Here is a 23,143-nt window from a genome sequence, read left to right as displayed (position 1 = left end):
CACACTGGTTTTTCCCTTGGGGTAAGCTTGCAACAGCAAAATATTTAGACACAAGAATGTTTGCTTGGCCAAACTATTTTGTAATCCCTTAAATAATACAGCGTATATTTATAGCATTCTTTTCCTCCCCAAGAGTGGAGCAAATGTCTCCCATCTGATTCCACAATATTTCTTCCTAAACTGGTATCAGCCCTATTGTTAGAAGATGCTGCCTAGTCTTGGGTAGAGTGGGTGGCAACAATAGTTAAAATAACTTCTGGCAAAGCAGGTCCTGCTCAAAATCCCAGTGTTTAAGCCAGTGGCTGGGCATGGGGAAGAGAATTTGGTTTGGGGGACCCAGCTCTTACTTCTTCTTGGAACTTGAGCTGTAGTTGTTTGTGCTCTTGCTTTTCTTTGCAGACTAAAATTATCTCCCAAAGTGGCTTGGAGCAATCAAATTCCAGTACACAATACTGGCAGCAGGTGCTGTACTTAAAATAAAAACAAGACCGGTGTCCTTGCACTCAGGCTTTCAGACTAAAAAGAAAAGATGCATAAAGGAAGGGGAATGGAGGGGGAAAGGCACAGAGGAGGGAGATAGGAACAGTTTAGCAATGCCAAAATGAAGAAGGGCCAGGCTAATCTTCTCTTGCTGCAATGGAAATGGTATAATTACCCAGCAGTCCTTGGTCCTCTGGCTGGTGATGGCAGCCAGATTGTTCAAATTTCCAGTTGTGCTAAGTGAACAGAGGTGAGGGACAGGTAAACATATTTCTGGGAGGAAGGAACAGAGCTCCCTGCAGTTGCTCATTCTCTGGCCAGTGGCTGGGGCCAGGCTAATCACACCTGGGTACTCTTCTGGGGAGGGAGTGAAGTTTCACAGTGCTCTTTGGTCCTCTGGCAGAGGCCAGGGTGTCTTCTGGATTTTCTTTCTTTCTTATTTTAGTGTTATCCAGCTACATTGGTTTGGCTTTGAAAAGGAGACAGACAAGAGCATAGTGTTTGGTTTCCCCCAGAACTCAAGGAATTCCCATAGAGTTGCCCTAGGGAAACCGGCATTGCTCTCCTTTCCAGCTGTTTCTATTTGGGCCTCTCATGGTGAACAGTTGGTTATTTTGAGTGAAAAAGAAATATAATTACAAAATCTTTAGTAAAAGGCGAAAGATTTATACGATCTGAAGAGAAACCAGAGTATGGAGAGACTTTTTCCGTTTAACACAGGGGAGCTGGAAACTACTGAGCATGTATTTTTTAGATGTCCCCTCTACAAGTCATCCTGCTTCAATATTATTGACCCTTTGATTAGGGAAATGGGCTCCGGTGGTGAGGGTGAATGGACCAAAAGGTTTCTGCTGGAAGACAGATCACCAATCACCACCCAGGTTGCAAAATACTGTGCAGTAGCAATGAAGCTACGTTGCCTTAATTTACATCCTTAATCTGTGGAAATGTAAAATTGGGTGATTCCTATTTTTGTTGGCCTTGGTGGTAAACATCTACTCTGTATGGTCAGTTTCTGTTTTACCTGTGTTATCTGGCATACTAGCCACAAATAAAATTCATTTATTTAATAATTACAAAATCCACTATCAGGATGACCCATGATTCTGTGAATGGGAGAGGTTTAAGGATTGGATGTAAGGGGAGGAGCATCTGGAAAGCTGTGGTCATAGTCTTTTGCCCAATGCTAGGGCTTTCTTCCTTCACACATTACATTTAGGCGCCCACTTAAAACCTATTAAAAATCTGAAGGGAGCAAACTTGCATATCATACATGTGCAGCTCCCTGCAGTAGCAAACGAAGGGTTGCCTCCGTGTTAACACATGAAACTGTCTTATTCTGTTTCAGGCCTCAGAAGTCGGTGTGGCACGGCTCCGACTCCAAGGGGCGGCGGTTAACAGAGAGCTACTGTGAGACGTGGAGGACTGATGACACGGTGGTGACAGGGCAGGCGGCCTCACTGGCTTCGGGCAAGCTGCTTGAGCAGAAGAGCAGCAGCTGCAAAAACGCTTTCGTCGTCCTATGCATCGAAAACAGCTTCATGACTCCCTCTCAGAAATGAAAGGGCACACACCCAAAAGCGCTGACTGCAAGTGGAGGGTGGGCACCTCCTGTTGCCCTCGAGCAGAGGGGAACAGGTGATGGTCCCTCCCCACCTCACCCCCACAATCAGGATAGTGTGTCCAGCCAGTTCCACAGTATAGCCATGAAGCAGATCAATGAACGAAAAAGCCAAAGAGTGTCTTCCTGTGGTTTCCAGCGCAGACGGGGTCCTTTCCGCCTTTGTGGCACGGCTGTGAATAACGCATGCCTTTGCCAGAAGGGCTGGGGCAGGTCAGGCTTGTTTGTGAGGCAATCTTCAGGCAAGTATGGTACATGAAATGGTCTTTCTCTCTCTAGCCATGTACACGATACAAAGAATGTATGTACAATCTGTGTACAGTGTACACTTAATTTTTCTTTGTGCAAGCATTGAGTAACTCTTAGGTTAGATTCAATGCAAGCGCAGCTGAATGCATGATTTTTTAAAAACCCATTTTTACCCAGGTACTGGTCTCCATTTTTATTTTTAATGTGTGCACACATTGGCTCTTACAAATAGATGTACTTGTGTACATGCATTCACTTTAACTTGTGAACAGGGCTCATCTCTTTCTCCCTCTGTTTTTAATCATGCTCATAATATGCCTTTAATTGTATCTTTTGCTACAACTTCCCTATTTGTCTGTCTGTCTCTTCCCCCGACTTCCACTTACATTTCCTTTTAAAAAACAACAAGAAAACCAAGAGCAAGTGTGCAGGTCAGAAATTCTGTTTATTGGGGCTGTGTTGGTATATACAAGAGGCTCTTAAAGGAAGCAGACAGGTGGTGGGTGGGCACTGCTACCCTTGGGAGCCTGCTACTGTTACCTCTGCACAGCAGGCACTCTGCTTGGCCTGCTCTTATTTTGGGAGAAGAGTGCTCAAGACCACAGACTAGACTATGCAGAGCCTGGGGTGGGGGACGCACTTATGGCCTTAATGAACACTGAACAGGGTTCTCACTGTGCCCAGGAAAGCATCATGCCCAAAAACTCTTCAGAGACCAAGACCCTTTGGAAGTAGATTCTACATATTGGACTGACGAATGATTACCCACCCCCCAGCACACACTATGTCTGATGCACTAGCTGGCTTAGTAGTTTTGCTGAGGTTGTCTTATATTTCCAGGTGCAGAATCAAAGAACACTGTTCTAAGTCACAAAATCCTGGTCAACATTTTTGTTAAAGAATTTGTAGCATCCTCTGTTAAAAGATTCTGCCCAGTGGATTAAGGCCACAAGTTGTCATTTAAAAAAATATATCTTTTTTACATTGTTCTTGCCCTCTCCAAGATGGTACACTACATACCATTGCCAAACATTTCCACAGAAAATGGGCTGGTGGCAGCCTGGCACTGTCCGGCCAGTGATGGTCCCTGAAGCTCATCGGTTGATTTTCTTTTACATCATTTCTGACTCCACCACCCTCTGACAAGTGAAATGGAGGAACTGGTGTTACACCTGTTGAACTCTGACCCTAATCTAACTTTTTAATATCTAGAAGAACAGCTGTTCCATGAGTTAGCACAGGCAGGGACGTGGGTCCTTTTTAACCACCTCTTTTCCTTCTTGCTCTGTCCCCCCCACCCCCATTATGTGGCAGGAACCACTAGACCCAAGCCATTCCTAATAGCTATACCTTCAACCTCTTAATAATAATAAAAAGAGATAGCAACTGGCGTTGTGTAAATATTTCAGGGTCTGGGAATGACTAGAGGACAGACACTTAACCACTATCTGATGTTGCACATCACTGCTTTGCTCACTTCCCCAGCAGTGCAGGTGAATTTGACATAAGCAGGTTTGTGGCCAGGTGGCACTGAAGCGACCTAGTGGAGGAAGCCTGGCAGCCACCGCCCCCCCCCCCAGCTGCACGCCTCGATTCCCTACTGAAACCACTTCCATTACAGAAGTCTTATCCAGACTTTGATACTGTCGTGTACCAGTTTGTTTTAAACACCTGAGCATCAGCAGTTGTGAAAAGCCAAGGTGCTAAATTTCTACCTAGCCTTTGTTTTTATTGTCAAACTGACATTTTATTACTGGGGGGAAGGGTACAAGAACCTGTGCAAGTCACACAATCAGTTTCTGTCTACTGTATTTTGTGAAACTTACTGCAATTTTAAAAGCCTGTGGATTTCTATGCCTTTGTGTGTTGTGTTCTATAAACTGTTTCCTTAAGGCACTGAATAAAGGACAATATCTTCTTTTGACCCATGTTGTTCAGACATTACAGTCCTGTGAGTGTACAAAGGGACAAAGAACTCACATTCCTACAACACATGAAATAATGTGCAGAGTGCCTTTCAGTGACTGAGCAACTACAATCTTACATTACATCCCTGAAAAAAAGGGGGGGAATACGCACCGAGGAAATGGAGCCCCTTCAAATAAATACTATCTGCCTGATCTCTCCCCCCCCCCCCACAAACAAGTATGTGCTAGGCTGGTTCCTCATCAGGGATGCTGATTGTCCATAGTCTCTGCTAAAATATAAATCCCTGAAAATCTCTTGTGATTGCAAGTTTAAGACCCATTTTCAGGGACTTGGGATTTCCCCCTCTACTTTCTTAGACAGGAGACTGACGTATTATATCAAAGTTTGAGGAGCTATAGGAATCTTGTTTGCTAAAGGTTAATATGGCCCCTGGGCTGGAACTGAAAGTGAATTTTTTAAAAAAAATCTCGTAACTCCACATTTCACAGTAGGGTATATTGACAAATCATTAGTAAACTTCATAAAAAGCTGAATTGCTTTTCTTTTAAAAAAGTGCCTGCATCTGTTTTCTCTGTTGATTCATTCACACACCAGGTAGGAAAATGTCTGTCTTTAAAATCACATTTGTACATTTGCCCTATGGCCAACTATAAACAGTGGCATATGCTGCTTGCCTCTGGAGACAGTGGATGCAGACGTAAAAATTAGACCAAAAAAGAATGGAGAAGTCACCATCTGTCAGTTCCATACTGCTTGACACCAAGTCCCCTGTCAAAGCCATACAAAGCTTTCTCCACCTTGGCCTCTGCAGTGATTGGATATTCTGAAATCAATGCTGGAGTGACCCTGAATGATACAATCATTTTCTCAGGTCCCGAATGAGTTTTCCACTAGATACGTTCCGAGTGGGACTGGGCACTTTCCTTTTCTCCACTTACTGTAGTTCTCAGGCTTCGGAGCTAGCCGGGTCTGTGCTTTTGTCTTTTTCCAGGACTTCACTAACTGGGCTGCAGAGTTCCTTGGCTGTTGCTGCCTCTTGAGGTTTCCTGCATGCATTGTGCCTTACAGCCACACACACAGATGCTGCAAGATACACCACGGTCAGGACTGCAAAGTAGCCAAAATAAACGTAGAACTAGAAGAGGGAAAGGGACAGTGTTTAGTTGGCAACGTATGCAGGGTGGTCAGCCACCAACCCACCGCAGAACCACAAAGTAGCACAGAATAATAGAGCTGAAGCGACTCTACTGAGTCACCAAATAAGGTTTTCTTACTGCCAGAAGCAGGAAACCCGCCTAAGTATGTTGTCTGGGGGTGGGGGTCAGCTAACCCTCATTCCCCATGATGGACACTTAGAGGGACTGAGAATCACTCTGCTCTTCATTCTACCACAAGGATCAAGCAAAGCTTCTGCAACCTTCTTTTGAAAACTTCTGATAATTTATTTTGAAGACTTCTGATAATTATTTTCACACACAACTATATGCACCCCCTTCATTCATTATCTTGTCATGAAGTGGCTAATTGCAGGGCAACTAAACAAATTCAGTTTGTTCATGTTGAAATGCCTCCTTTATATTATAAATTAATCCCTGAAGGACAAAGTAGCACATGAAGCCATAATTTACACATTCCCTAAGGGTAGTTTTGTCCCTTTAGCAGATTATGGTGTAAAACTGGCACAAACCCTTTTCCCTTTTGCGAAGGACAGGTCAGAGTGATTAAGAACGGGTGTGGTTTTTCACGCTAACTTGCCTTTGGCTGTTGCTGGCCCTCCTCGCACACCCCCTCAGGCCCATTTTCTGCTATTTTGTCATGTTTGTCATATCAGGCATTGCAAAACCTGCCTAAAGGCAGCTGGGACTGGGGAAGAGGCAACTCCCACATGCAACGTGTGCCCCTTACCTGAGGATGGACTGAGAGAGCGAGGCCTCTTTTATCTGTTATGATAATGGTGATGATAGTCTTGAGTACTGTGGCAAGGAAGGTGTTGATTCCAAACACCAAGGCACAGAGTTCTTTGGACAGGGAAGCTGCAATCTGGAAACTTAAGTCAAAGAAAGAACGAAGTCAGGTAAGTTCTACTGACAACAATCAAGGAACCATGGGGCTCACTTCATGGAATGGGACCCTGCTGCAGCATCACTGGCAAGTTTTTATTTAAAATGTGTGATCCAAAAATACCACAGAGATCAGGCTAGTGCCAACAACTTTATGCTAATCTTAGACTGCCTAGACAAAGTTTTGAAAACCATCAGATCACAGTCCTTTACATTCTCAGTCGCTCTCCCTTCAACCCCAACCCCACACTTACAAGCCTTACATGATCTGTGACCTTCGTATCTTCAGGACCGCCTCTCCTGGTATACCCCCCAAACAGCGCTACGACCTGCTGATAACAACTTACTGGTGGTCCCTGGCCCTAAGAGTGTGCAGCTGTCCTTGACGAGAGTCAGGGCCTTTTTGGCCTTGGCTCTGGCCTAGTGGAATGCTCTGTCTGATGACACCAGGGCCCTGTGGGACCCTAAGGAGTTCACATGGCCTGTAAGACAGAGCTATTCTGCCAGGCCTATAGTTGAGGGCAGCTGCAGATACTATACTATACTTGCTGGCCTCCCTATCCCCCCCCCCCCCCGTTGCATTATATGCTGAAATACATCTGAGGGGTGGCCTGCCTGGTTGCCCAGTCAAATCAGTAGATAGTGGAGCACCATCTTGACTTGTTTTAACTGGAATGTTATTGTTTTATTGTTTTTAGTGTTTTAAATTTTGATGACAGATATACTGATGTGTATTTTAAATGATGTGACCTGCCCTGAGCCTGGCCTCAACTGCGGGAGGCAGGCAAGAAATTGAAAAATAAAATAAAATAAAAATAAATTCCAGCAGAGTAGCCTATGTCACCCAGAACCTCAGCACTCAGCAAAGTTTTCCTAACCTAGGTTAAACATTTAACACTTTTTTCAACTACTTACGACACCACCACTGTATGATAACCCCCAGAAAGACTAAACGAGACATAGTCACCAAATTCTTCTCACCACTCACATGGCTATAGGCACAAGAAATTGGTAGGAGCCCCTGAAAAAAATGTAGGCCACATAGCAGACCCAGATGTTGGCTGTCGTGTTCATCAGCAAAAGCAGGCCTGCTTGAAACGCTGTCACAATACAAATCACTAGCTCTGACCAGAGGCTCCAGCGGATTTTCACGTAGCCAGCAGCAAAGGAGGTAATAGCGCCTGGGGAAACAAAATGTCAGAGATGAGAGGACCAGGTATGGAGGGCAAGGCCTCTTGTTCCCGAGGCAGAACTCTCAACAAGGCATTTCAAGAAGAAGAGTTGGTTTTTATATGCCGACTTTCTCTGCCCCTTAAGGGAGACTCAAACCGGCTTACAATCACCTTCCCCTCCCCACGACACCTTGTGAGGTAGGTGGGGCTGAGAGAGTGACTTGCCCAAGGTCACCCAGCTGGCTTTGTGTGTAGGAGTGGGGAAACCAACCCGGTTCACCAGATTAGCCTCCACCACGCATGTGGAGGAGTGGGGAATCAAACCCGGTTCTCCAGATCAGAATCCACTGCTCCAAACCGCCACTCTTAACCACTACACCACGCTAGCGTAAGAAATGCAGCCAGAAGGTTTACAATAGTTTATAAATGAGAAGGCAGATGCTGGCCTTTTGAGCTCCTTCTGCATCAGCGAAGGGCTACTCTTGAAGCCTCCGTGAAGCAGAAAAGATTTTGCCCCATAGGGAAAGTGCTGCTTTCCTTGGCAAGTTTTAATAATCAGGTCATACTGGGTCCATTAGTTCACTGCATTTGTGGATTTTCGTGTCTGGCACTAACCTTTTTTCATTACACATAACAAAATTCAGTGAAGAATTTAAGAAGAAGAAGAGTTGGTTTTTATATGCCAACTTTCTCGTCCACTTAAGGAAGAATCAAACCGGTTTACAGTCTTCTTTCCCTTCCCTTCCTTTCAGTGGGGCTGAAAGAGTTCAGAGAGAACTGTGACTAGCCCAAGGTCACTCAGCAGGCTTCATATGGAGGAGAGGGGAAACCAACCTGGTTCACCAGATTAGAGTCCGCCGCTCATGTGGATGAGTGGGGAATCAAACCCGGCTCTCCAGATTAGAGCCCACCGCTCCTAACCACTACACCACGCTGGCTCTCAAGTTATCTCCTGCAAGTGATGTTAGGATTTGATAGTGATAAGGAAAGGGAGCAGAGGCATTGGGATTATGTTGTTGCCTCATGTTGTAGTTGGTTTCAGGTAGCTGGCTCAAGGTTGACTCATCCTTCCATCCTTCCAAGGTCGGTAAAATGAGCACCCAGCTTGCTGGGGTAAAGGGAAGATGACTGGGGAAGGCAATGGCAAACCACCCCGTAAAACAAAGCCTGTCTAGTAAACGTCGGGATGCGATGTCACCCCATGGGTCAGGAATGACCTGGTGCTTGAACAGAGGACCTTCACCTTTTTACAATATCAGAGCGTGTGCTTGAACTCTGAGTTTCGCCTTTCTCACCCACCAGCCATCCACACATTATAGTCGCCTGCATCATCCTTATAACACCCGAGGAAGGTTCTGTGTGGACTGCAGGAATCATACTGGTGAGACAGTCTTATCAGTTTTCACACACAAACCATGATTAAAAACCTGCTCACTATGCAGGACACCCACCACGGAGGCCCCATTTTGATAAATATCCCAAAGTTATCTAAACACTTCCACAATCATGGCGGCATATTCTTCAACTGCCTCAGCAACAAGAATTGCTTCCAAGTAGCTGCAGCTATGTCTTCTGATGTGTGATCAAGCCCATCGAAAGACACAGCCACTTTCACTTAACCCAAGCAGACAGCAAGGAGGGGCTTGAGTGCTTCTGCTTGTGCAAAGACGGTTACACACACAGAAATCTTCTGTGGGATCCAACCCAGCATGAACATCTGAGCCAGCTAACACCCACGGATTTCAAAGGAACTTGCCTTTGTGTGAGCATGCTTAGGACTCTGGACGAGGCCAGTGCTGAGGGCATTATTAACAAGGTAGCAAAAAGTACATCCAGCACAAAGATCAGGGGGAGAGTATATACCGAGAAGTGTAGAAGCAGCTTCTACACCTCCGTTGTACACCTTCCTGTTATCCCTGGTGGGGTAAATCTCATTCCATAAAATCTGAACATAATACAGCATCAGGTAGTAGCCAGCAGAATTAAATATCCACCAGAGGGACCAAAGTCTCAGTTGAGGCAATCGTACGATGGTCGCCAGTTCCTTTAGGATCCGGATGAAGACTAGATTCTGCAAGCTAGGCGCCTTGTACCATGGTGGCTCCCCAGCATTCATTTTGTCCAGCTCAGTGGGCGAGGTGCCATTGCACACAGGTTCGCTCCTGTTGAAGAAGAGGCTGCGTTTGGGGCGTTCCAGGATGAGAGTCAAGATCAGGCCAAAGCACACGAACCCGAGAGAGATATAATTCAGGGTCATGAAAGTGGTGCCCCCAAGTGAGACACAGAGCTGCCCCAGCACAGAACTGGTGAAGACTCCCATTAGCACGGAGGAGCGAGAATAGCTGGCCATACGCTGGTAACGCGAAGGGGGGACCAGGGAGAAGATGTAGGAGGAGTAGGCAACTCGTGCAGCCATGGTGATGCCGTAGAAAACCTCCATGAACTGCATGGCAAGGATGCTGGTCCCAAAGAGCAGCAGCAGCCAGATGGAGATGTGGCTCAGGCTCTGCAGCACTAGCACAGGCTTGTACCTCAGGTAGTCCGTCAGCAGGAAGATGGGCACCAGCACAGCCATGTATGAATAGGACAACACAGGTGTAATTTCATTGGTTACCTGCAAGATAAAACCCAGCCAGCTGTAATGCCTCATAACAGTGATTCACACAACCACCAGCAACCCATATATCACTTTCTTGCAATGACCAGAAGGATACCAATCAGAACTGGAGAAGGGGCACACACTCTTATGTGACAGAAGTTAGGACATCTACTCTCATTGTTTCTGCCTTTGTCCCACCACGCACATGTACACACACACTCACAGAGGTGTTTTTGGAGTTCTCTACCCCATGAGCAGCATACTCAGAGGCTTACAGACACTACCTAAAAGCTGTACTGTGAAGATGAGCTCTCTTAAGGCCAAATACTACAAGTTGTCGGGAGATCTGTAATCAGGAGTCCACTCAAATACTGATCACAGATTTCCAAGCACTGTGTGTAATCTGGGCTGTAGGCACTCCCAATTTACAGTGGAACCATATCTCAGTATAATCAGAATGGCTTCCACACAGTGTCCCCCAATGCATACAAAAGAGGTGCTGGCAACCTGGGACTGCATGTGTGCCCTACCATAACCTGAGGATCCAGATGTACAGAAGAAAACAGTGCACTTGCTGCTGCACTCTGGACAGTTGTTTCTCTTCAATCCAAGTCCCCATCCCACATAGGTGACCTTGAGGATGGGGGGGGAGGGGGCGTTAACATGATCTGTGCTGTGAATCTTCTGCTCCGACCCTTCAAAGTCATTCCTGAAGTCAACTACTGTTTTGGAGAGAAGAAACTCCAGTGGCATAGGAATCTGCTGAATTGCACAAAATGTGCCAAAACCCCTCGTCTAGAACAGCCACATGCTGGTTGCAGCTGCTAATCCGGTCGCACTCCCCTCCCCAACAGGCCAAGGAGGTCAGGTAAGCCTCTGCCAGACTCCTTTGACAGGAACTTGCTGTTCTTTAAGCCATGGAAACAAAGCAACAGGGGACCACCAGTTCTTGGCTAGACAGTGCTGCTCTAGCCAGCAAGCATGTCCCATGGGGAGGAGGATCAAAGGAAAGGCACATTAGAATAGAAATTTTATTACAGTCAGTGACCAGCACAAGTAAAACAGGTAAGAGGAAAGGCACATTAAAGCAGCCCTATCCTAAACCACTGGGATGGTGAATTCACTACACTGACAGAGACCCAAAGAACATTTATTTATTGGTCTTATATCCTGCTCTATATCCTGGCCAAAGCCAGGCTCAGAGTGGCTAAAAGTCATAAAATATCATACACACATATTTAAAACATAATACATATAAAATGATGCTCAAAATCTTACAGCAAAGGCTGTTACCATATATGGAACGAGAAATGGCTGATGTTCAAGCTGGTTTCAGAAAAGGGAGAGGCACTAGAGAACATATTGCAAATATACGCTGGTTAATGGAGCATACGAGAGAATTTCAGAAGAAAATCAGCTTGTGTTTCATAGATTACAGCAAAGCTTTTGACTGTGTGGATCATGAAAAGATATGGCTGGTTTTAAAGGAAATGGGTGTGCCACTACATCTGATTGTTCTGATGCGCAACCTGTACTCTGGACAAGAGGCCACAGTTAGAACAGAATATGGAGAAACGGAAGGGTTTCCAATTGGCAAAGGTGTTAGACAAGGATGTATTTTATCTCCCTATCTCTTCAATCTATATGCAGAATATATAATTAGGAAAGCTGGATTAGATTTAGATGATGGTAGAGTGAAAATTGGAGGGAAGAACATTAATAATTTGAGATTTGCTGATGACACTACATTATTGGCAGAAAATAGTGAAGATTTGAAACGACTACTGCTGAAAGTTAAAAGAGAAAGTGCCAAAGCAGGACTGCAGCTGAACATCAGGAAGACAAAAGTAATGACTACAGGAGAATTACACAACTTTAAGGTTGACAATGAGGAAATTGAAATTGTTCAAGACTTTCTATTCCTTGGCTCCACCATCAACCAAAAGGGAGACTGCAGCCAAGAAATCAGAAGGAGATTGAGACTGGGAAGGGCAGCCATGAAGGAGTTAGAAAAGATTTTGAAGTGTAAGGATGTGTCACTGGCCACCAAGACTAGATTAATTCATGCCATCGTATTCCCTATTACTATGTATGGGTGTGAAAGCTGGACAGTGAAGAAAGCTGATAGGAAGAAAATAGATTCCTTTGAAATGTGGTGTTGGAGGAGAGTGTTACGGATTCCGTGGACTGCCAAAAAAAACAAATCAGTGGGTTATAGATCAAATCAAGCCTGAACTGACCCTAGAAGCTAAAATGACTAAACTGCGGCTATCATATTTTGGTCATGCCATGAGACGACAAGAGTCACTGGAAAAGACAGTTATGTTAGGAAAAGTTGAGGGCAGCAGGAAAAGAGGAAGACCCAACAAGAGATGGATTGACTCAATAAAGGAAGCCACAGCCTTCAATTTGCAAGATCTGAGCAAGGCTGTCAAAGACAGGACATTTTGGAGGACTTTCATTCATAGGGTCGCCATGAGTCGGAAGCGACTTGACGGCACTTAATACACACACACACACATAAATTAAATCTAGGTCAAATACAATAAGTTATTAAAACCAATTGGTGCTATTATTCGTGGCGGGCCTGGGGAAAAGCAATCTGAGTCCCCAGTTGACACATGCAGGTGGAAATTGTAGAAGAGGAGGAGGGGGGAAAGGAGGCCAGCTAAGATAGACCTGGTGGAATATCTCAGTTTCACAGGCCCTGTGGAACTGTGCAAGGTCCCGCAGAGCCCTGGTCTCACTAGAAAGAGTTCCACCAGGCTGGGGCCAGAGCTGAAAAAGCCCTGGCGGAAAACAGCCGGACATTTTTCAGGCCAGGGACCACCAGTAAGTTCGTATTTGCAAATCTTAATGCTCTCTAGACTATGGACCAGCCCTCCTTCCCACACCGTTGTCCCACTCTGCCTCCAAGGAGATCAGCATGGCACACGCTGTTCCCTCCTCCTCCGTTTAATCCCCACAACTGGCTGTGGGGTGGGTCAGGCAAAGAAACAGCATCTGACCCAGCAAGCTTCATGGCTGAGTGGGGATTTAAACCAGGGTTGCTGTGGTTCTTGCCCAGCACTCTAGCCCCTACACCAAAGAGATATAGTGGTGCTCACAATTTAAAAAAAAGGGGGGAGGAGAATGCCATCCAAATTAAAATAGTGCTGGTGTTACTAGTACACTAATGAGCATTGCGCTCCACAGAATACAAGAAAGGTCCCTGTCCTGAGAAGCTCACAATCTAAAATGTATGCATGTACATACACATGAGTCTCAAGTAGCACATGGTCCAAAAGCTATTGAGAAACTAAAGTACTCCTTGCCCCACAAAGCTTACAATGTGAATTATGACAGTGGGTAGACACTGGAGGGAAGAAAGAAACAAGGGATAAATGTGACCAAGTGCAGTTGCATGAATGGAGACGCACTTCATGGCAGCTGGGGAAGAAAAAAGTAGGACCGAGAAAGGGATTAATGGAAAAAAAGGATATTATTTAAGTTAGACCGTGCTTCAGAGGGTTAACAGACTCCAGTCGCTATATTATATGAATTACTGCAGGACCGTATCAATGCAAAGGAACATATCTTTCAGCCCTGTAAACCCAGTATTATTTCTTCCATTCAAAGGGTGCTTCCACACATGCTGAATAATGCACTTTCAATGTACTTTGCAGCTGGATTTTCTGTGTGAAATGGCAAAATCCTCTTGCAAACTATTGTTAAAGTGTATTGAAAGCGAATTGAAAGGTGGTTGCTTCCACACTGGGTGCTTGGTCCAGCTTGGGTGCTAATGGGAAGCAGACTTTCCCCCTGCTTCTACACAACATCATAGTATTCTTGTGCACCTTCCAGCTACTCCCAGGTTTTCTGCAATCTCTACCAAACTTGCTTTACTATGATCTTTTGGGGAGTATGGCAGTAATGCTGTGATGGTTGGCATGTGGATATGGAGGTCCAGACTTTTCCTAGCCCCTACCCACATTGTCACTATTTTCCCTGTCCCAGCTCCCTATGGTAGCCCTATCCCTCCCGCATCATTGGGGCGGGCGTGTGCTTTGGAAAAAAAAATCAGTAATTGACAAATTGCTAATAGTGTTGTAATGCTATAATGATTTCTCAGTAACCAATTAAAGAACACCTGAAAATTTCCAGGTGGAGTGGTGGGGAGATCGACCCTCATGGGGGTATGGGACTGGGAAAATGTGAGGCAACCCACCATGTGGAAGCCCAGTGGCTGCTGTGCTGAATCAGCAGCAGCAAAAAAAGAAAAGAAACCCTGGAGACTCATTGCTGTGTGGAAGTTGCCTTCATGGTTTTTGCTGTAACAGACTAACCCATCTGGGATTTGTAACCAGCGATGCTGTGCATTCCTCTGCACTAGGAGAAGGGCTGATGTCCAATGGTATCCCTGTTAGAAGCATATTTCCAACTTCAGTACAAGTGCCTATCTTCCTGATAGCTGCCTTAAACCCACTCTTAGAATTCAGTCCACAAGATGTTCTGGCCTATCCAGGTCACAAATGCCACCAATGCCCTCAGTCATTCTCGTCTTCAGGCTTGAACAGGTTAAGCAGAATTTGAGAAGCTCACATCAGCTGCAGAGAGGCATGGCACAGCACTTCCTGCTTCCACAGCAATCATCATAAAGTACAGTTAGGTATTGGGAAACCTCTTTTCTGGTCTATTCTTACTGCTGTACTAGATGCAGAAATGGGGGCTAAACAAGACTGGTTTTTTTAAAGAGCTTCCATAACTGCAGATGGAATCTTCACTGCTCCCTCAACACACAAAAGCAGAACTCATACACATATCAGCATGCTTCAATGCATGGCCTTTGGCCTGTCCAAAGGGCAGAGCTGGAAGGCTACATCAATGCAAAACTAAGTGATTGCATTTAGGATGACTATATGCTGACTTGTACCACAAACAAGAGCTGCCCAGTTCCCAGAAAGAGATCCCAAGAGAAAATAGAAATTACTCATTACAAAACAAAGATAGAAGGTTTAAATATAAATCACAAAGAAAGCAGGTCAAAGTTAGCTTAGCATGGCAGTGGCAAAATCAGTAATTCTTTGGGACTGCTTCTGTAATCTGAAAAAACGTTAACCTTTCCTTTATTATGAAAAATCTGGGAGAGCACCAAATTAAGCAGCCAGAAAAACATAGTTCACTAAAATATTTGCTTTATAAACAATTATATAGAATCAAACTGGAATTTCACAATACAAACTATATTGCAGGGGATCTTTATTTGCTTCAGGAAATGGTTCTGGAATTAGATTCAGTTACTCTTCTGTCAGGGCCCCTTTTCAGAAAAAGTCTCCACTGATTGCATTTGGAGAAGTGCATAGCCCTGACCTGGATGGCCCAGGCTAGCCTGATCTCAGACGCTAAGCAGGGTCAGCCCTGGTTAGTATTTGGATGAGAGACCACCAAGGAATACCAGAGTTGCTGTGCAGAGGAAGGCACTGGCAAACCACCTCTGTTAGTCTCCTGCCATGAAAACCCCCAAAAGGGGTCGCCATAAGTCGGCTGTGACTTGACGGCACTTCACACACACAAGTACATGCATAACCCTCTCCTACTAGAATTAATGGATAATGCCCCAGTTTAGATATTTGGACTCCTTGCTAGGCAAGATGGATACCTGGATCTTCTGCTAAATAATCAATACCTTTTTAAAAAGAAAAACACAAAACTTGAAAACTAGTGAAAATTACACAGAAGCTGATCTAACATCAGCGGGAGTAACCAACATTCCTTTCTCTTTTCCCATCGAAGTTCCATAAGTCAATGCTCTTGAGCAGCACAGGTAATGATAAAGGATGAAAATACTTTAAAAAATCTGGCTACAGACAAAGTAATTTTGGGGGTTTTAATCACAAAGCAAAAAATCCAAAGCAGCTGAAACTGAAAATTCAGAATGACAAGCTAAAAAGGGATAATAAAAAGAGCTCTGAGACCCTCATAAAGTGGATACTTGAGAAGAATATGAAAAGAGGGATATGGGATATTTATAAAACTCCCCTGGTGAACCTGAGGAAGATTAGCATTAAACCTAGCCAGACAGAAGGCCCTCACATTTCAAGGGATAGTCAAATAATATGCATATGAGGGAAAAATGTTTGAAGGGGAAATACCAAAATATTGAGAGGAGCAAACACAACACATTCTGAATCTGGTACTTTGATAGTTTGGCTTTATTAAGTGCCAATTTTTGGTGAATGCTCCAAGACAAATTTGATGGAAACAAAATGCCCAGATATCTCAATTCCCTAACTTGGTTAAGCATAAGACCATCCGAGGGCCAATTAAAGGAATTTTCCTTTTCTTAGAGAAGACTTTTCTTTCCTTTTCTTAGATTTCTTATGATTAATTTGCAAGCCCTTCTTAGAGCAATACTGTGAGAAAATCCTTAGTGATCTTTGAAGCCCCAACCTGGTATGGGAAAGAAGCACTGCGTCATCAGCATAAAGAAGAATAGGAACACTAAACTTGGTGGATAATTAAACTTTGAGCAATCTGAGGACACATCATTTATATATTAATTAACAGAATGGGGCCAAGAAAGCATCCTTGCCTCACCTCTTTGTTCCATTTACATAATCCAGATAGTTCACCTTCTAGGCCATAGTGAACCTGAGCAGTGAGGCAGGATTAACCAACATCATACTATTTCAAATAAAAAAACATATTTCAGTGGGATTATTTATACGGAGCAGTAATTGGCTTTTCCTTTTTTTAAAAGCATGCTGATCAAAGACTATAGGGGCACACAAAAGTAATTAATGTTGATATCCAGACTTACTGCTTACTTTAATTATTCTCAATCTATTAATTTTAATTATCAGCTCTTTTCCCAGTGAGCCAGGAGCCTACCTCCAACTCCTCCACCCCCGTCCCACAAAACAATTTTGCAGAAATACCTTGGAATGCCTCCTGCCCAAAGTGAACCAGCATCAGTGTAATCAAGCAGAATAAAGGTCTCACTGTTTAAAACCCAGCGGTCACCATAGCAAATTGGCAGAGCCCATTTCTCAGAGCAGAAATATTCACTAGCTGCTGAACCCTCTTACTTGGGGTGGGGGGAGGCTTAGCTTTTCATACATACTTGGTCTCAGTACATCTAGGACACATTTAAGGGGGGTTGCAGTTAAGAAGAAATGTTGGCTTTTATATTTCTCTACCTTTAAGGGGTCTCAAAGCAGCTTACAATCGCCTTCCCTTCCCTGCCCCACAACAGACACCTTGTGAGATAGGTGGGGCTGAGAGAGTTCAGAGAGAACAGTGACTGACCCAAAGTCACCCAGCAGGCTTCATGTGGAGCAGTGGGGAAATCAAGCAGGTTCACCAGATTAGAGTCTGCCGCTCTCAACCACTATGCCAAGCTGGTTAGTCCACTAGCCATGTCAGTCCCTTAGAAAAAAGTCCAAACGTCACAGTGCTATAATGCCATTATTACAACCAACTGCATCTTTGTACCACTAGGCTTTGGTAAAACCAGAGAGATCATAGAATCATAAGAGTTGGAAGGGACCACCAGGGTCATCTAGTCCAACCCACTGCACAATGCAGGAAATTCTGAAATACCTCCCCCTGCACACCCCCAGTGACCCATACTTCATGCCCAGAAGATGGCCAAGGGGCCCTCCCTCTCATGATCTGCCTAAGGTTATAGAATCAGCATTGCTGACAGATGGCCATCTAACCTCTTTTTTTGTACCTGCCCAGTTGCAGCCTAAAGGCTGTGTCACACCTCTTTCATCGTAAATATAAGGCGGACAGAGGCTTTCCATCATACTCAGAAACATCTGTTTCTCTCCTCTCCCTGTTTTAACATCTAGCCTGATGAAGAATTCCGATAAACTCTTGCAGATACTTTGTGACTAATACATGTATTGTTCTATTGTTGCTCTGGGCTCACTGACTGAAAGTGACAGATTTAAAGTGTGAAGAGGTTGATGGATAGCCAGTGGCTGTTAAATCTAGGAAAAAGAAAGTGACAGATAAGCAGAAGGCTTGTTTATCAGACACAGAAGCAGAGTTTCAACCAAGACTGATTCTTCAAATTGAAGTCAATTACCTTAAGATAAGATTGTTTAATAAAAGCAAGTGAAATCTTTGTACACCTTGAAGCGTAATTGACAGGTGAAGGTTAACAACCTCTCTGTATAACGGAATGGACCTCAGGAAGCAGGTCAAGGATCTACAAGACTTATGAGAAATTAGTGCTATCTTCCATATTATTGTTTAACCAATGATTAATTTCGTTTATATATCACTTTAAACGCTTTCCAAGTCTTGGAAAACTAACCATTTCAGGATCATCTGTGCCTACAGAATGCATGTTTTTCAATGATGATCCTACTGTCAATTGTCTATGGACAAGACGGAAACTGCAGAATGAGATGTTAGTTTTTCTTAGAAAAAGATCAGTACCAGAGCTGATAATATGCAAGGATATCTATGTGGGTTAGACAGATTGGGTGGTTGTTAAACTATAATCTTTTTGATAGCTTAAATAGTTGCTTTATTAAATGAAATTTACAGCCCTAAAACAACTTACACTCACTTTTCTTGTTGCTCAGATATATATTCTCCAAGACATTCTAACTGTATTCGCATGCTCAGAAAAGGGATAAACAGCTTGGGGGGGGGGGGTAAGAATAGCAGGTTCATGTTTTTATGGTATTTTATGTCATTGTTATTGGGAAGGCAGCATGGTACAACCCGATCTCGCCAAATCTCGGAAGCTAAGCAGGGTCAGCCCTGGTTAGTATTTGGATGGGAGACCACCAAGGAATACCAGGGTTGCTATGCAGAGGAAGGCACTGGCAAACTACCTCTGTTAGTCTCTTGCCATGAAAACCCCATAAGGGGTCGCCATAAGTCGGTTACGACTTGACGGCACTTTACACACACATATGTCATTGTTAGATTGTGTCCAGGTGTTTTAAAGCTACTATTTATGGGTTTTATTCTATTCATTCAATGCTGATTTTAAGGCTGTTGATTTTTGTTTCATGCTCCTGGACATGTCCATGAGTGCTCTTACATCTTTGCTCACATTGGCAATGGACTGAAGTTGCACTCTGACTAGCCTGTCCAAGAGTCAGGAACTTCCTGAAATGAAGAATGAGCCCATTTAGCACAAGCTGACACTAAGCTTAATTTCTGAACCTGTAATTTTCTCTGATTTATTTGGCTAACCTGCATTGCTAAGATTTGCTTTCTTAGAGGCTGAAAGGTTGTGGCATAGGTCAGATGCAATGTCAGAACATGGTTCATTATCGAGTGAATAAGTCTGGTGGGAACCTCAGGCTTGTATACTCCCAACTGTCCTCCACTTATATAAGGTAATCTAATGAAATACTTCTGCTTTCACACCTGTTTGATGTACAATCCAAACTACAAATTAAAGTTTGCTTGCTTCCCAACAAACCATAATTAACCAAGTACTCAGTTAGATTGCCATGCACACAGGTGAAGAACATGCAAGCCTGAAGATCCCCTAGGCATGTTTGCAAAAACATGCACTGGCATCACATCACCAAGAGACACCAAGGCAACATGGAGCATACATGCTTTTTTGGCTTTACTTTAGTTCAAGAAGAAGCGGAACATAACATGGTAAATATGTTACAAACTTCTCAATGATTTTCATTGTACTGACATTTTTGAGCTCCATGGGCCAGATGTGTATGCAGGGGAGGGGGGGGTTAAGCGGCCAGGTCTCAAGGGGAACTTCCTCTCCCCTTCCCTGGCCAGCCTTCATCTGGGGGCATGGAACCCATTAATCGTGATGCCTATTCCCATCTTCCAGCCACCCTCTCTTCCCTGCACAAGTTACTCAAGCCCCACCCAGGGGCACCAGTGAGAGGGGATGGATGGTCATCTTGGTTTTTCCCCTTTTCCCCAAAGAAACATGAGGGAAAGCAGCAAACATGAACACACCGCCAAAACTAGGAGTTGCTCAGAAAAAAAGGCTCCTGCTTTATTAACATATAAATCACTTCTCTGGATAACAGCCCATGTGCACTGAACTCACCTCTTCCTTGGTGAAATTCTTCTCTGTTCCCAACAGGTAGGGAGTGATGAAGCTCTCTCCAGGTCTGATTTGGGTCATGAAGCCATAGAAGCAAAGGTAGAAGACCAGGAGCTTCCAGCGTGGATCTGGCGGGAGGTCAGAGGGCTGCTTTTCTGGGGTTTCAGTCTCAGGCATAATGAGCCGGTTCTAGTGAAGTCTACCCACCTGGAGCTGCTTTTGGTTCAGCCTCTCTACCCCTTTGATGCATACAAAGTCTTCAGAAGTATGTCCTGTTGATGTGTCTGCAGAAAAAGGAGAATTTGGCATCAGATCAAGTCTCCTGGTGGAAGATTATAAACTAATCCAACATCTTGCTTGGAATTTTTTCCCTTTATTTTGTAGTTACAAATCTAGTAAAAAAAAATTCCCCCCACACTTTTAAAGGTACACACAGCTTTTGCTGGTTATGGACTGTAATAAATACCTCTGCCTTTGGTACACACAGCTTGCTAGCATATGGCATCAGTTATGATTTTTAATGAAATGTTCTAAGGTTGCCAGATCACAGCTTCAAAAACAGAGTGGAACATAGTCAGCTGGACTGTTGTGTTACCAAACAAAGAAATAGTAACAATATTTATTTGTTTGTAATATTCATGTTCTGCCTTTGTTTCATAAACTTACATGTCTCTGCCTCAACAACCCCCCAGTGACAGGCCGCAATCTCTCAAACAGCATCACAATTGAGCTGGGATTTGAATCAGGCTCCTCCCTCCCCATATACAAACCTAACCCAATAGCAACTGTATTACATTTACTCTCAATAATATTTACTTCTATACATCCCAATTTTTTCAAAGGACAATAAGTTTCTTAGCCGCTGCATTGTCCAGAAAGGAGGAGGAGCAGAAGAGTTGGTTTGTATATGCCGATTATCTCTACCTTTTTTTAAAAGGAGAATCAAACTGGTTTACAATCTCCTTCCCTTCCTGTCTGCACAACAGACACCTTGTGAGGAAGGTGAGGCTGAGTGAGCCCAAAGAGAACTGTGACTAGCCCAAGGTCACCCAGCTGGCTTCATGTGGAGGAGTAGGGAATCAAACCTGGTTCTGCAGATTAGAGTCCACCACTCTTAACCACTCCACTACATGTGGAGGAGTAGGGAATCAAACCTGGTTCTGCAGATTAGAGTCCACCACTCTTAAACATTTCATTAGGATCTGGCAAGCCTAATGTATAGGAACCATCCAGATGGTGACACCTCCTTTTTTCATTCAGGATCAAATTGGCAGTATTTATTCAGCACATTCAATATAAGTTCAACACTGCCCTTTCATAGGTTAACACATGATACAGCAAATGGATCTTTAACATGCTTCAAGGGTACTGTTAAACCAAGTTAAAAGTACTCCATAATATTGCCAAGTTGCTGCACATTAAGGGACAGGGGATAATTTTCAGATAAAATTGCCAGCCTGTGAAGGTAAATGGGAAAAACAGACAATTTCCCCATGCAAAAATTATCAATATCCACATTATGGATACTTCAAATCAGGAAATCAAAAAGGAAGCTTTTGTGCTGCTGTCCAGAAACTGATCCACCAACCGGCTGGGTTGCATTCTCTGGCCTGCCTTCGAATGGGGCTAAATCACATTCCGTCCAAATGACTGGAGCTTCACAGATTTGTGGCATAGGCTGAAAGCCTCCTTTACCAGTGACTGAATTTTTCCACCTTTTTCCCTTTTTTACAATACAGTGGCCTGTTTTAAAAATTCAGTTCTTTGTATGGACTGAGAAAGATCTGCTCAACTGAGCGTTCCATTGGTATCAACAGACTTTTCAATAAATATACTTCTGTAGGCACAAAGTCTCCTGGGACTTGGGCCAAAGGCAACCACAGGATGGCCAGCAAAGAAGCTTCTTGACTACTGACCAGCCACAACAGGAAACGTCTGTAATTTTGGCGCTGAGACCAAGAAGGTCCTTTTCTCAGGTTGCTTTTTGGTCCGAGCAACAAAGAGACTCTGCTTTCTGTGAATCCCTTTCATAGATGCATTACCGTTTGCTTGGCCTCAACATGTCAAACCTTGTCTTGACTTGTTCTCTAAACTTCACCTTCAGAGACTTGGCAGCAGCCAGGTCTGATAACAGCTGAAACATTTGAGCCACAGAAGGTGATTTTTAATGTTTGTTCTGTTTGCTTGGAGCCAGCGTTACAAATCTGTAATGTACTACAAAGGTTGGGCTAAAACACCACTATGCTATTCAAACAGATACACTTTTTGGCAGACCTGACAACAAGGCATCAGTGGTGCATAAATGTACCTTTGGGGCTCTGCCAGTGAAGGCAGATTTAGGATTCGTTCTGTCCCCTGTCTAGGGGACAGAACTCGCAGACTGGATCACACTGTAAGGAACACTGCTTTAACCTGTAAGATTCACTGGAAGTGCCATTTGATTAGCAGCTATGATTATTTTCTTGATGCTAAAAAAGGTAAAGGTCCTCTGTGCAAGCACCAGGTCATTCCTGACCCATGGGGTGACGTCACATCCCGACGTTTCCTAGGCAGACTTTGTTTATGGGGTGGTTTGCCAGTGCCTTCCCCAGTCATCTTCCCTTTACCCCCAGAAAGCTGGGTACTCATTTTACCAACCTCAGAAGGATGGAAGGCTGAGTCAACCTTGAGCCGGCTACCTGAAACCGACTCCCGCCAGGATCGAACTCAGGTTGTGAGCAGAGCTTGGACTGCAGTACTGCAGCTTACCACTCTGTGCCACGGGGCTTACTGCAATATTAATGATGCTGTGTTGGCTGCAAGCGCATCATCTAGAAAGTGAGATAACCAGACAACAATAGTGTATTTTGAAAGTGTTTCTCTTATCCAGAACCCTTCAGAGGGACTTCAGTTTAGCAGGTTGCATTAATATGTGATTATGCAGGAGATGTAGTGTTGAATTTACTACTCACCTGCCCATTACAAATGCACCTACACCAATGCCAGCATGGTGTAGTG

General features: G+C 44.1%; 2 protein-coding genes across 2 annotated transcripts in view; one reads left to right on the top strand and one right to left on the bottom strand.

Moving 5' to 3' along the window:
• COL18A1 (collagen type XVIII alpha 1 chain) overlaps positions 1-2,465 on the top strand; it is a 112,362-nt gene extending 109,897 nt beyond the window's left edge. Inside the window, exon 42 of the mRNA XM_056850994.1 lies at positions 1,829-2,465. Within this exon, the coding sequence (XP_056706972.1) occupies positions 1,829-2,042 (214 nt within the window). The 3' untranslated portion in view covers positions 2,043-2,465. The remainder of the gene's footprint in view (positions 1-1,828) is intronic.
• A 2,760-nt stretch (positions 2,466-5,225) lies between these two features.
• SLC19A1 (solute carrier family 19 member 1) lies at positions 5,226-20,327 on the bottom strand. Its single transcript, XM_056851325.1, has 5 exons — positions 20,150-20,327; positions 9,375-10,125; positions 7,328-7,520; positions 6,185-6,326; positions 5,226-5,414 (listed from the first exon to the last, which is right to left on the bottom strand). Exons 1-5 carry the CDS (start codon positions 20,321-20,323, stop codon positions 5,226-5,228), a joined length of 1,449 nt encoding a protein of 482 aa, XP_056707303.1. The 5' UTR covers positions 20,324-20,327.
• Between the last annotated feature and the right edge of the window lie 2,816 nt (positions 20,328-23,143).

Source organism: Euleptes europaea, chromosome 6 (genome assembly GCF_029931775.1).
Source record: "Euleptes europaea isolate rEulEur1 chromosome 6, rEulEur1.hap1, whole genome shotgun sequence".
Classification (NCBI taxonomy): Eukaryota; Metazoa; Chordata; class Lepidosauria; order Squamata; family Sphaerodactylidae; genus Euleptes; species Euleptes europaea.
Note: the sequence above shows the minus strand (reverse complement) of the source record. Positions and strands in the feature narration are given on the sequence as shown.